This window comes from Adelges cooleyi, unplaced genomic scaffold (genome assembly GCF_023614345.1).
Source record: "Adelges cooleyi isolate 19-005CV unplaced genomic scaffold, UGA_ACOO_1.1 ACOO_flye_CR_arks_rails_tigmint_CR_PRNA_795, whole genome shotgun sequence".
Taxonomy (NCBI): Eukaryota; Metazoa; Arthropoda; class Insecta; order Hemiptera; family Adelgidae; genus Adelges; species Adelges cooleyi.
Window position 1 is genome coordinate 33,792 of NW_026096508.1, and position 14,488 is coordinate 48,279.

At 27.9% G+C, this 14,488-nt stretch overlaps 2 protein-coding genes and 1 long non-coding RNA gene across 4 annotated transcripts; 1 reads left to right on the plus strand and 2 right to left on the minus strand.

The window, feature by feature from the left end:
- Window positions 1–695: 695 nt before the first annotated feature.
- Window positions 696–10,479, minus strand: LOC126845510 (kelch-like protein 2). 2 transcript variants are annotated; one of them, XM_050584165.1, is made up of 11 exons: window positions 10,374–10,479; window positions 9,811–9,941; window positions 9,292–9,523; window positions 2,754–2,929; window positions 2,573–2,681; window positions 2,316–2,469; window positions 2,079–2,170; window positions 1,661–1,978; window positions 1,428–1,577; window positions 998–1,268; window positions 696–933 (listed from the first exon to the last, which is right to left on the minus strand). In XM_050584165.1, exons 2-11 carry the CDS (start codon window positions 9,858–9,860, stop codon window positions 740–742), a joined length of 1,746 nt encoding a protein of 581 aa, XP_050440122.1. In that variant the 5' UTR covers window positions 9,861–9,941; window positions 10,374–10,479; the 3' UTR covers window positions 696–739. The 2 variants fall into 2 exon arrangements, with proteins under 2 accessions (XP_050440122.1, XP_050440121.1); XM_050584164.1 differs by lacking the exons at window positions 9,292–9,523; window positions 9,811–9,941; window positions 10,374–10,479 and adding exons at window positions 3,018–3,249; window positions 4,591–4,717; window positions 4,831–5,102 and having other exon boundaries at window positions 700–933.
- LOC126845511 (kelch-like protein 2) lies at window positions 6,795–9,128 on the minus strand. Its single transcript, XM_050584166.1, has 8 exons — window positions 9,026–9,128; window positions 8,853–8,958; window positions 8,420–8,573; window positions 8,189–8,262; window positions 7,766–8,083; window positions 7,532–7,681; window positions 7,126–7,369; window positions 6,795–7,058 (listed from the first exon to the last, which is right to left on the minus strand). The coding sequence occupies exons 1-8, from the start codon at window positions 9,100–9,102 to the stop codon at window positions 6,871–6,873; spliced, it is 1,311 nt and encodes a 436-aa protein (XP_050440123.1). The 5' UTR covers window positions 9,103–9,128; the 3' UTR covers window positions 6,795–6,870.
- LOC126845512 (uncharacterized) lies at window positions 10,308–12,937 on the plus strand. Its single transcript, XR_007686789.1, has 4 exons — window positions 10,308–10,322; window positions 11,371–11,526; window positions 11,638–11,786; window positions 12,814–12,937. It is a non-coding gene; the product is annotated as an uncharacterized LOC126845512 (long non-coding RNA).
- Window positions 12,938–14,488: the final 1,551 nt, after the last annotated feature.

Here is a 14,488-nt window from a genome sequence, read left to right on the forward strand (position 1 = left end):
TTGAAGTAATATATATAATATAATGTAGGTGTAACAGTTTGTGTCCGATAGAGTCACTTTTTATTGATATATTATTATTTGTTTGGACTGTTAACAAGTACATGTGTGTAAAGTTAAGTTAAAGTACAAAACTGGACATTAGATACAATAAACCAGAATAGTGGGGGTCACATCAAAAAATGTATTTATACTACTATATTCGAAATGGATTCGACAACGTACTCATAGCAGTGTTCTTTACAACTTTGTTAGTAAAGTCTAATATATTATAGTGTTAATAAATTATTAGGTATGTCTGGGAGTAAAATCCCTCGCAAATCTTCATCCAAGCTTAGTGGATTGTATAGATATTATGCTACCGACGATAATAATATCAGGAACTCAGGCTATTGGATCTACATTAATAAACACAACTACCTATACAACGGAAACCACAAAAAATTCCAAAATAATAATAACGATATTATCTGATGGTGGATATTGATATTAATTGCTAATTGGGTACCGATTATTCCTGTCTCTGTCAAACTCATGACCGACATAGCAGTTTAAACGTAACTACTGTCGTTCGCAGTAACAATCGATCAACTAATGCTATAAGGAATCTTAAACAGATTTGAATTCAAATACAAATAAATCATCAACAACAAATTGTGTACATTTTAAAACAATTTAAGTCATTTAATATTTTTAAGACTAAATTGAGTACACAAAATGGTATTAACACAAAAACATAGTATTATAGGTGAATACCATAACAATAATTCAGTGTAACATTATTAAAAGTAATGATAGGTTGATATATTGAGTATAATAAGTTTTCTGATGAGTCAACCAATAGCCATTGATTTTTTTCTTTGTCAAATCTTTCACAATGAAGTTCTCGTCCATTATTCACAAACACGTATAAGTCGTTTTTCAAGATAACAACACCTGCGTTTTATAATGTTAATTAATAAAAAAAATGTAATTTGTACTTAATTAAATAAATACAGACTTGCGCAACCCAATTTACAATCCATGGTCATGTTAGGCATTTCATCAAATTTGAAATTTTGTAAGTCAAACTTCATAACTCGTTGTACACATGATTCATCAGCACTACCACCAATGAGATAAATGACGTTATCTATTCTTGATAAACTCATACCCAAATTACACTTGGGCATTGGTTTAAGTTGTTTCCAGTGTTTATTTTCAATGTCATAGCATACTACAGTTGCAAGAGAACCACGATTAGAACTACTTTGTTCATTACGTCCACCAAACTACACAAAACCATAAAACTTGATTAAAATGCTTACAAACCATAATAGCTTGTTAAAAGAATATTTTACAATTTTTTTCTTATACAAATTAATAAAATATGAGTAGAAACTTGTCTAATAGTTGGGCATGGTATTTATGGTTAAACTGTGTTTACTTACAACATATAATTTATTATTAAATACTGCAGCACTACACTCGGAGCGAGCAGTGGGCATTGGTTCAGTAATTTCGGTCCATACTTTTGAATTTGTATTATAGTATTCTACAGAATTCGAACTTTTCCAATTTGAGTAATCACAGCCTCCCACCTATATCATACGAATAAAATATATATATTTTCTTGTATACAATGTGTATTTGTTGTGTTAACTACAATCAAATTAATACTTACGACATATATGTACTGTTTGTAAGTACAAACACCAAATGATCTTCGTGGTCGGTTCAATGGCCTTGTAGAAACCCATTGTTTTGATTCTGACTTAAGATCAAGCTCGTCTACAAGATTGGTCAATCTACCAGACTCGTTTAAACCACCAATGGCAAGTATTATCCCATTTTCAGAGACTACCATCGTTGTATCTTTACGGGGAGGCAAAAAAAATAAATGCTCGCTTGATTTCCATCTTAAGTCATTATCGTTTCTAATATCCATATACTTCACAGAGGAACCGCCACTGGTTAAATCACCATTAATTGCAAAAATAATCTGAATACACATATATACAAATGTCAGGTGATATAAGCACAAAACTAGTACACTTTGTACCTGTACCGTGTAAAAATTTAGTTTTAAAATATCTACATACATTTGATGATTCTTGAGTACATCTTCCAAGAGTAACTGGTGGTTTTGATTTGATGTAAGTTTTGGTGATATTGTCTAATATTCCTCTCATAACTAATAAAGCATAACAATAATAATGTTTATTTAAAAGACACCTCAATAATATATATCACCTATAGGCGCTATTGTATGTACAAGTAAAGGGCAACAATTTAGATTGAATGCACCCTCGATTGAAATATCAACAGTATATACGTACCATTGGTATTATTTCCCACTAATGGATGATTATAAATCCTTTGTAGTCCTTTTTTTGAAATTGAAGGTAAACGTAAATATTTCATAAAATTCGGTAAAAAGCCATTACGTTCATCTGTGTTATATCGTATCCAATCAACAATAAAATCAAATATCTATAAAAAAAAAAAAATCTTAACTTAATATTGAATAATTGTAATTGGACCAACATTCAAATAAGTAATTTTTTTATTCCTTTTTCAGTTACAATAATTATACCTTTTCCTCAGAATCAATTACTAAATCATCGCGTGCAATAAACTCGACAACATCATCAAACTCAAAGTCATAAAGTGTTTCTAACGCTTGATCCAATGTCACAATTATACTAAAAAAAATATTTTTATTATTTGATTATTTAAAAAAATGTTGCGATCATTTGTCGCACCTGATTACTCACAAGAAATATTTCAAAAAATATGACCAACAAAAATTGTAAATATTTTTGTCTGATATTAATTTGGACTTTTTCATAAAACGCACACAATTTGTAGGATTTATGTTTTTTTTAATATATTTGCAACACAATTTTCTTATACCACTTACATCATACATTTCGGCAGCCATCAATAGTTTCTAAAAAAAAATAATATTATTAGGTAAATAACAATAGAATTATAACAATATATTTTATAAACTGTACATCCTATTGCGTGTTTTCTACCTCGCAATTGTTTTCTTTAACATCCAGTTTATAAGTATATGCAAATTCGACCACCAATTCTAAAATTGTAGAATCTATTTCTTTTATAAGAATCTCATTTTCGTTTTTCTCTTTAAAATGCCCACTTAACATCTTATAAAACACATGACTCGCAGAAGCCAATACATTTCTGTGTGCTTCAATTTTTAAGCCTTCATCTGTAACCAAAGTTACATCACAAAATTCTTTGTGCCTATAAAAATAAATCAGTATTAATTTATTTATTTGCATTAGTATTTATAAATGGCTACACGATTCATATTTGAGTAAAACGTTTTCTGAAAAGCAATATTAAATATACAATAAGTATACATAAATGTGGAATAAAAACCTTTTTAATAATGTTTCTCAAAAAAAAAAAAAAAATATTGAGAATTATGAGAATTAAATAAATATCGATAATAGTGTTTAAAAAACTTTGTTTTTCTTTTTTTTGTAGTGTAAACCAAAAACAAACAAAATTTAATTAGACAAAGCCCCTTGAAATAGCCAAAGTATACGTTTTGATATTTTGAATATGTAAAAAAAATTATACATCATTTTTAAATGAGGGATTTGAATTTATAAGATTTTAAAATTCAGTAACATTATTTGTTTTTATTTTTTTTACAAATAAAGTACATTTTTAATTATTGTTTCACCTAATGTTGTAATAATAGCAAAAGTATTTACCCCAAAAAGTTTTATATATTTATATATTAAGGTGATCATTTAATCGTGAACCACTCAATATCTCATAGGGTATAATAAGAAATTCAATATTATTTTCCATAATTTTACCCCCCTCCAAACTTACTTTATTTGATAACAGTTTTCAAACTTAAAGGGTAATGCATACATTTCATTAACATTTTAAATTAAGAATAATGTACTTAAATTTTTGACTGGTCGATAACCAGTTTTGGATTAATTATTGTTGAAGTTGTCTGAGTTTAAAAGTTTAGGGCAGGAAGAAAGGTGGAGTATAGTATTATTTTAATCTGCGTGCACTTCCCTTCCTGTCCTAACTTTTAAACTCTTATAATTTGAAAACAGGTTATTAACCAGTAAAAATCTTAATTACGTTATTCTTAGTTTAAAAAGTTAATGAATTTAATGAGTTACTATTTTAGTATCAAAAATAAAAAGTTTAAAAATTATGGAAAAATTGAGATCACATTGTATAAAAACTAGGGGTGTGTCAATACTAGAACTGATACTAGATATCAGACGATATTAGTAGTATCCGTTTTATTAATATTGTTTTTTTTTTTTTGGAAACTGATATTTGGACTGATACCAAACAAATAATCAATGGTAGGTAATATGTAATAATGGTTTTATCGGGTATAAGTTTGTGATATTGGTTTCGTTTTAATACTGATTCTGATATTGAGTGGTTCACGATAAAATTATCACCCTGTAAATTTTAAAGTAAAAAGTGCATACCTATACCCCAGGACTTAGCTATATTAAATAAAAGGCCACAATTAAAATACAAACGTTAAACGGTAATAAATAATACTTGTACAAAACTAATCAATTAATGACTTACTTATAGAATTGATACATTCTTTCGAAGTGTTTTTGCATACTAACTTCCATAATTGTTTTGCTTGTATAAAGATTATAGATATACTTTTTCTATGTCTGGTTGTTAACTAATTGTAAAATTAGCTTACCTAAAACATTTATAAGATACAAAATACAATTAATTTTCTATTAAAAAGACAAGGTAAAATAAAAAGTTTACAATCAAATACAACAAATTGCCTGATTTTAAATAAAACTGTACCTCAAATTGTTAACGAGAAAAAAAATCTTGTATGAAATTAAAAATTATGAAATTGTATCGCAAATTGAAACGAAATAACGAAACACTACGCAATATTTATCATAAAATTCAAGATTCTCACGAGCCGGACCTGTAGCAACAACAATGAAAACAAATTGTTTCTATGGCGCTAAATCTACATTAACTAGTAATAATTTACAGAAATTTAGAGTGTACAAAACGAAATCTCAATTATTAACAACAACAAAATTTGTAGGTTTGTTTACACAGAAATTGTATAGACAGATTTGTGATAGTGTGTGTTTGTGAGATAACTAGTAATTGCCACAGGCGTGGTAGCGGTTATAACCATGACCACGGTTATAACCATGGGCGAGGTACACCGCAGCGTGGAGGCAAACTGTCGCGCGTTGTAGGAGGGAAACAGATCAAATTCCCAACTTAGGTTTCAAAGCTTGTTGTAAGTTTACCTTCATCGACATTCGACACCCTATAAAATGTATAAATGCGTTTACCTAAGTCTTTATACGTTTTGGAAACACCTTTCGCCGATTGTGTTAAAATACATTACAGGCCCCACACTTGTAAAATTAATATTTAATATAATTACAACAAAAAAAAAGGTGCTAAAGTAAGCCAGTACAGTGGGGAGGTCATAGATCTACAGGAATTATTATAACTGAAAGTGATAAAATCACTTTTAAATAAACGCTTTGATGCGCATCGGTGAACAGTAAATCCAAACCAAGCACAGTATATACCAGCACAATAAGAAAGAATTATAAGTAAGTGATTAGTAGTAGTCAGTAGTAGAAGTAGTAGTAGTAGTAAGTAAGGAAAATCCGGTGTTCACAGATAAAAATTAAAATATTGATAAAAACATTGCATCTAATAACAATTAGGTTTTTAAATTGGAAACCTGAAAATTATCAACGGCCAAAGCGTAATTTTTTTTGTTTTCCTTAATAAAGGAAAGGTTTGACCACAGAATTTTGAGAAAATTGTAATGTTTTAGTTCCATTCTAGATCTACTTTTCTTGAAGAAGTGATATAAAGGAGAAATGTGTATCCCTTTTAATGGACTTTCCTTGACTGATCTTTTTTCTTATATTTTTTATACAATGTAATTAAGTACTATGATACATTTTTAAATTTATTCGAGGAAAGAGAGAAAGACGCTTAATAACTGCTTAACAATTTTATATATTTTACGTTTCGGTGATTTGAGTTGGTTTTTTTATTTCTGTAGGTGGCTGCAAGTTAACGATTTGGACATTTATCAACTTAATTATAGTTTCCTTATTATGTTATTCATTTTAGGTGTCAACATTTGATTGGCACCGTTTGAATTAAAAATACAAGTACCGCCATACTGGTCACTGATGGTAGATGATGTTGGGAGTCTACGGACGATTCCTTTGCCGAAGATGACGTAGTCGGTGGTCCTACGACGTTCGACATTAATTTGGTGATCTGATTAATTGCGTTTAATCAGTGTTTTTTATGCATGATATTATGTAATTTTGTATAAACTATAAAAGATTTTCTACCAAAATGGACTATGTAGTACATTGACGTATAACCTTACCACGAATGAATACATTTTTGACGTTTATTTAGTCTGTGGTTCTTACATTACCTATATATGATTAATTTAAGGCATGGTTTGCAAAAGGGAAAAGACTCATGAAGTTTTTTAATGATTGTTCTGATTGTGTTACTATCATAATTAAAAATAACTTTCGTATCACCTAACTACTTTATGCCGTAAGTACGGAACAGTATAGTTTGCAATCAGAATTAAAGGCCAAAAAAATGAATAAGTAATTTTAGAACATGAGATTTTTTACTCATGAGATTTTATTAATAAAAAAATCATATTTTATATGAATACCATCTTATGTGACATCATTACAAGCCATAATATTTTAACAAAAATCATTCGATAGCTCTCCAGCCCTGTCAACTATATGCCATATTTTTACACAATGAAGTTCTCCCAAAGTATCATCAACAACAAAATAATATAAAAAAATAGTATTATAAGTATATACCGTAGGATTTAAGAGCAATATCATTAAAAGTAATCATATTACAAAATTTGTATGTTTGCTTTCCTGCACTGTCTACCGATTTCCATTGTCTTTCTTCTTTGTCATATCTTTCACAATGAACTGTTCCTCCATCGTTCATAAACACGAATAAGTCGTTTTTCATGATAACAACACCTGCATTTAAAAATAATTATGAGTAAAATAATGTATAACATACCTACTTGAATAAATATATACAGACTCGAGCAATCTCCAAATGTGTCCATGTTCATGTTAGGCATTTCAAACCATTTATAATGTTGTAAATCAAACTTAAAAACTCGTTTAGGTGCTCTACGACCACCAACGAGATAAATGACGTTTTCTATTCGTGATATACAAATGTTATAATTACAAATCGGCATAGGATCGAGTTGTTTCCAGTGTTTCTTTTCAAAATCATAATATTCTACAGTCGCAAGAAAATCACCATAATATCCACCAAACTACATAAAACAATAATACTTGATTACATTTTTATGAACCATAATAACTTAGCAAAATGAATATTTTATAATTATTAGTTTGTTATACAAATTAATAAAATATAAGTAGAAATTTATGTAGTAGTTATGCATGGTTTTTATGGTAAAAATGTGTTTACTTACAACATATAATTTATTATGAAAAATTGTGGAGCCGCTGTAGGCTCGAGCAGTGGGCATTGGTTCAATAATTTCGGTCCATACTTTTGAATTTATATCATAATATTCTACAGAGCTCGACAGATTCACACTTGAGAAATCAGTGCCTCCGACCTATATCATACAAAAAAAAAAAAAATATATATCTTGTAATCAATGTGTTTTCGTTATATAAACTACGATAAAATGAATACGTACAACATAGACGTATTGCTTGTGAGTACAAACACTAAAATCTTTTCGTGGTTGAATCAATGGCCTCGTAGAAATCCATTGTTTTGATTTTGACTTAAGATCAAGCTCTTCTACAAGATTGACATGATTACCAGACTCATCTAACCCGCCAACGGCAAGTATTATCCCATTTTCCGAGAGTACCATCGTTGTTAGAAAACGGAGAGGGATAAAAAATAATTGATCGCTCGATTTCCATTTTAAGTCATCACAGTTTTTAATATCCATATACTTCACACAGGAATCTTCTCCAGGGATAGGACCATTAATTGCAACAATAATCTAAATACAAATATGTACAAATTGTCAGGTGACACAAGCACAGAACTAATACAATAGTGTACCTATAACATGTAAATATATAGTTTTAATATTATGTCTACATACATTTGACGCAGGAATTCTTCGTTGTGTATTTAGAGGTTTTGTATTGTTCATTTCTTTTAACATGTCCATCATAACTAAATATAAATAACATTAAAAAAAAAAAACTGTGAGTATTTTTTTTTAAGACACAACAATAATATATATTTAAATGGTAGGCTATTGAATTGACAAATATAAAACAATAATGTGGAGCGAATGTAAACCCCGATTGAAATATCATTGTATACTTACAATCTTTGTTATTTGATAACAATGGTTCATTACAAATCCGTTTAAGTCCTTTAATTGAAATTAAAGGCAACCGTATGCATTTCATTAGATCCAAAAACATATGCTTTCGTTCATTTGTGTTATAGCTTATCCAACCAATGATGAAATCAAATACCTAAAACAAGTGTTTATATTATCAATATACATTATATATTATAATAATATATTTATGGTTTATATTATAATAAACCATTTTTCTAAAAAAAAGTTACAAAAATCATTCCTTAACTTGGCATTGTATCATTAAAAATACATAAATTTCATAACTTTCCACATCCAATCTAAAAATTACTAGCATCATTTTATTATTTTTGATTTTTAAAAGTAAGCCCTTACCAAGTTAAGGGTTATGCAAAATTCGACAATATTTTTAATGTTTATCTAGAATAACAACCTTTTCCTCAGAATCAATTACTAAATCATCATGTTTAATCATTTTAAGGACATCTTCAATTGGAAACCCATATAGTTCCGCTTCTAAAGCCGAATTCACAATCATACTATTAAAATGTAATGTTTTATTATTTTAAAAATATTTACAATCTTACGTCAAACCAGATAACTCACGTGAAATTATTTAAAAAATACGCCCAACAAAAACTATTAATTTCTTTGTTCAATTGTATTAACTCGGTAATCTTCATAATACTAACACAATTTGTAGGATTTATGTTTTTTTTAATATATTTGAAACACAATTCTCTTATACCACTTATATCATACATTTCGGCAGCCATCAATAGTTTCTAAAAAAAATAATAATATTAGTTAATTAACAATAGAGTTATAATAATATATTTTATAAATTGTAAATCCTACTATGTATTTTTTACCTCAAAATTATTTTGTTTAACATCAAGTTTAAACGTGTACGCAAAATTAACAATTGATTCTAAAGTTTCAAAATCCATGCCTTTTATAAGAATCTTATTTTTATTTCTCTCTCTAAACTGTCCATTGAACATCGTATAAAATACACAACTCGCAGAAGCTAATATAATTTTGTGTGCTGCTATTTGTAAGCCTTCATCGGTAACTAAATTTACATCACAAAATTCTTTTTCCCTAGAAAAATGTATCCATATTAATGTATTTATTTTCATTAGTGTTCAACTCCACTGTACTGGTACAATTATTATTTTTATTATAATATTGGTTTTCTAATATTTAACAGGAAATTGTTGTAATTTTCCGCAACAGTTTAAATAATATATGTGAACAATAATTAAGAAAGTACATACACCACGGAGACCGGGTACGCTACTTGAAAATGCGCATTAAAATAAAAACATTAATCGATAATAATAATTGTGCGTAGCATATTAAATAATAACAGCTCACTTATGCCTTACTTTAAGAATAGATAAAAGTTTTTGAAATATTCTTGCATGTTAACATCCATAGTTGTTGTACTTGTGTTATTTTATAAATGTACTTTTTCTATGTAAAGTAGTTTGTTTAGTGATTGTAATATTAGTCTTTCCTAAAACATAATATATCAGTTTCAAGTCAAGTTTAACACAATACAAGATGACTTTTGGATCTTTGATTAATAGTTTTTTTACACTTAGTTAAATACTAGTTAAATAACTTGAGTTTTTAAAACGTTATCAACTTTTATCTAAGTTTAAAATGTTTATGTGTAAATATTATAAAAATTCATCTTATTTATTTTACATTAAACGATTATTTTCATTCTACGAAAAGAAAACTGTACTCATAAACAAGTGATCCGACTATAGTTTAAAAACAGATAAAAAGACTTTTCAATACTTGTTTAATGTAAATTTAATTTTATATTGTTTTGGTGGACAATTTGGAGTAAAATAAATCGGTAAAATCGGGGACGCAAAAGTCAAATGATGTAAATACATATTACTAAGTTAGAAATTAGAACAATTAAATAGCGACTTACTTATTTATGTTTTCAGATTTTTACTTGTCTTAAAAACGCCCAACTTAATTCAGCAAACGTTAATATAGCAAATGACACATAAAAAGGAGTAACTTTTTTATAATTCTCGTACTTCAGTGTTTATTTTATTTTCTCATCATATCAATTGTTTGTTTATGATAACACCGGTTTAAATAGATAAGATTGTTACAGGTTACCGGTTGTGAATCATTTTAGGGGCCTCTACACCTTTCTTAGTTTTATTTTTAAGTATAATATGTATACTAGGGTGTGTCAAAATGGTTTTTTTTTTTCATTTTGCATACTGCTACCCCCTGAATGGGGGTTTTCTCCTCCTGCTGGGTGGAAGAGGTCTCAATTTGAAAAAAATATTCTGTGTATTTCATAAATCATAAATTTTGAATAAGAAGAGCTAAAATTATAATAAATATTATATGATTGCTCTGAACCTTTAAAATATAATGTGTTAAATTTTAGAAAGTAAAATTAATCTGTAGTAAATAACTATATCATTTGTGTGGATGTACCTACTAGTGGTGGGACTATTCGAATATTCGAATACTTTATTCGCACGAATATTCAAATATTTTATCATTTTCTTTGCAGGATTAATTAGATTAAAAAAAATAATTAAGAGACAACTGAGGTGTCCTTGATCTATTTTTAATAATTTTTTAACAAAATTAATATAATTATAACGAATTATTCTTTTGACATAATAAATATTATTACTTATTACAACAAATAAGATTTTAACAATTTATATAGATATATAATTACAAAACAACATAAATTTGACAAAATAAATATTACCACTTAGATTAAGAAGTTCTTTTTAGTTTTTTCATGCGAAAATTCGAATTATTTGATTACTATTCGAATAATTCGAATAGAAAAATTCGATTCGAGGTCCCAGCTCTAGTACCTACACTCTTAAGTTATTGATAACGTAACCATTTTTTGTAGGATAAATTTCTGCATTTTTTTTCAAATACAGATGAGACCATTTTATCAGAATGTGATCATTGGATATGGTTATTATGGCCAGAACACATCACGCCACTTCATTCACGCGATATCTAAAGCATATAAATAGTGTGTAGACTCCTTAGTTCAAGCATAATACAATTTTTTTGTTTTCTAACTATTACTGGTGAGTTTGAAATAATATTTTTTGTATTACAATTTTTTTTATTGGTATTATTTACGACATGTATTGGATTTGAAAATTAAACTGCTATGTAATTTATGTTCTGATTTCTAGTATTTATTCTCAAAGTTCTCCACGAACCAAAATCAAAAATGGGCGCAGAAAAGGTATCCATGAACATTGTTGTGGTCGGACAAGTGCAATCCGCCAAATCAGCCAAAACCGTCACCAAGGCCCAACCCCAAGTTTCTCAATACAATATGGTAAGTGTAAAATTAAGCTGATTTTGTAATCTTATATCACCTTTATTTAGATACACCTATATCTTTTAAACTATTAACCACAATATTCCTTTTAAAAATTACTTATGGCCATGATCATCAGTTTGTTTTATTATTTGAGTACACTTAAGTTTATAATTTTAGTATTTTTTAAATTCTATTTAATTTCTAAACTTAAAACTTCCTAAGTTTAAAATATCAGCCTTCTAGGACAACTCAGAGTGGTTTCTTTAGAGCCATATTTTCCCCTTTAATTTACGCGTTTTTTTTAAATCAAAATCTTCATAACTTCAAAACTATCATTTTTTGAATTTAAAAAAAGATTCTTAAAGCTGACACCTATTGTACCTCTTAAATACCTATGCAATATGCAATATGTGAATTGGTAGTTTAACTCCGATTAGTTCCAATGAATTTGTCTACTATAAACGATGAATGAAAATATACTTATACATATTTTTAAACTATTTTTTCTAATTTAATCAAGTTTTTTGTATCAATAAATTCAAATTTCTAGAAGAGCATTTTTAAAGTAAAAGTTTCAGCTTTCAGAGTCTTTTCTTTTAATTTTAAAAATATTTATAAGTTATGGTATTATGGCTATTTCAATGAAAAATTGATTTTTAAAAGTTAATTCAATGGGAAAATATAGCTGTATAGTGTATATGAACCACTTACAGTTGTTTGGAGAAACAATGGGGTTCAACATAAAATTGTGTTTTTTTTTATCTACTTACAATATTTAGTAATCAAGTTATCGTTCAACAATATTATGTATGTGTGTCTTTTTTACTATTAAAGGCTAAAGCTATCACAATCTATTTTTGTTGAACCCCATCGTATTTAAAATAACACAATACACTATAGTCTTTAAATCTCTGGAAGTCCATCAATATTGAATCTATTGTCTTATGTAATATTTAACATGGATAATTTAGATATTTAAAGTTATTTCACTTGTATTCAATTGATTCATTATTAACTAATGAATGTTACTTTTTTGTTCCAGAGCTGTTAATTCAACTCGTATTTCTCCATCTCAAAAATGCCATAGACCAACCAGATATCATGTGCAATATGTATAAACTTAATTTGTTGTACTTAAAATTAATCAATAAACTGGCTTTCCGTTACATGATGCGCATGTTTATTTATTTTACTCTTAATACTGTATTTTTTGTCACTTAAGAGACATACTGGTGCATTTAGCACGATGAAAGTATTTATTAAATTTAGCTATTTAATACTTTACGTTTTGCATACTACCTTGTTTGAACTTTTAAAAACATATTATTAAAGTTAAAATGTAATTGTCCCTTCTTATTTTTGAAGTTAAATTAGCTATCAAGTAGTATTTGATAATATAGTTTTCTAAATAAGAGCTTAATTTAAATTTAATAGAAAAATGACGATGTATCGAAAAAGCGTGAGCTATTATAGAAGAAAGGTTTTAAGTAACCGACAAAACATTAAAATTTTTTAATTAAGTTATAACATTTAAACATTTCTTTCCTCGCTTTCTGCCTATTTATTTTTAGGCACAATTGGGCAAAGATACTTGTTTTTATCTAGTTAAAGTTGCACTAGCTACATTCTTAAATTATAAAAAATTAACTCGAGCAAGTAAAGTTACTTAAAAAAAAATTCAACTTAAGTTAAATCAATGGTTAATAGCTTATTACCAAATTTTTCAGTAACAAATGTTTACACAAAAATTTTTAATCTTTTAACTTACAATAACATTACCTATATTATGATAACTTTATGCTCCCGATTATTATCATGGTAAATGAATCATCAACCACAAAATGTGCAAATGATTTTAAGACAATTTAAATTGAGTTCACAAAAAGATATTATTTAAAAAAAATAGTACTATAATTGAATACCACAGGATTTAAGAAAAATATCATTAAATGTAATGATATGACTTGTTGGAGATGATGACGTTCGTACCCTGTTAAACAATTGCCATTGATTTTTTCCTCTGTCATATCTTTCATAATGAAGTCTTCCTCCATTATTTGCAAACACGAATAAGTCGTTTTTCATGACACCAACACCTGCATTTTATAATATTTATGAGTAAAAAAATGAATTGTATACTCGATGAAATACATACAGACCTGAGCAATCTTCATCACATTCCATGTTCATCATTTTAGGTATTTCATCCCATTTGAAATGTTGCAAGTCGAATTTAAAAACTCGTCGAGGAGCGTTAAAACCACCAATGAGATAAATGACTCTGTCTTTTCTCGATATGCCCATGCCATAATTACATATCGGCATAGGATCGAGTTGTTCCCAGTGTTTATGTTCAAAATCATAGTGTTCTACAGATGCAAGAGAACTATGATTACGCCCACTAAGTCCACCAAACTACACAAAACAATAAAACTACATTAAAACGATTACAAACAATAAAAGCTAGTTGAATGAATATTTTACAATTATTTTTGTATTACAAATAATAACATATCATTATAAACTTGTTTAGTAGTTAGGCATGGCATTTAGAGTTAAATTGTGTTTACTTACAACATATAATTTGTTATTAAATACTGCAGCACTACATTCGGAGCGAGCAGTGGGCATTGGTTCAGTAATTTCGGTCCATACTGTTTGTAAGTACAAACACCAAATGCTCTTTGTGGTCGGTTCAATGGTTATATATCACCTAA

What these genes read in the sequence shown, in the direction of transcription:
- LOC126845511 (XM_050584166.1), bottom strand. Translation starts at nt 9,102, where the DNA reads ATGAAGATTACCGAGTTAATACAATTGAACAAAGAAATTAATAGTTTT. An exon ending in TATTTTTTAAATAATTTCAC is followed by an intron (nt 8,959 to 9,025) that starts GTGAGTTATCTG and finishes ACATTTTAATAG; the next exon opens with TATGATTGTGAATTCGGCTT. An exon ending in CACATTTGGAGATTGCTCGA is followed by an intron (nt 7,059 to 7,125) that starts GTCTGTATATAT and finishes TTTTAAATGCAG; the next exon opens with GTGTTGTTATCATGAAAAAC.
- LOC126845510 (XM_050584165.1), bottom strand. Translation starts at nt 9,860, where the DNA reads ATGGATGTTAACATGCAAGAATATTTCAAAAACTTTTATCTATTCTTA. An exon ending in TTAAACAAAATAATTTTGAG is followed by an intron (nt 2,930 to 9,291) that starts GTAAAAAATACA and finishes ATTTTTTTTTAG; the next exon opens with AAACTATTGATGGCTGCCGA. An exon ending in AGTGGGAAATAATACCAATG is followed by an intron (nt 2,171 to 2,315) that starts GTACGTATATAC and finishes ATGCTTTATTAG; the next exon opens with TTATGAGAGGAATATTAGAC.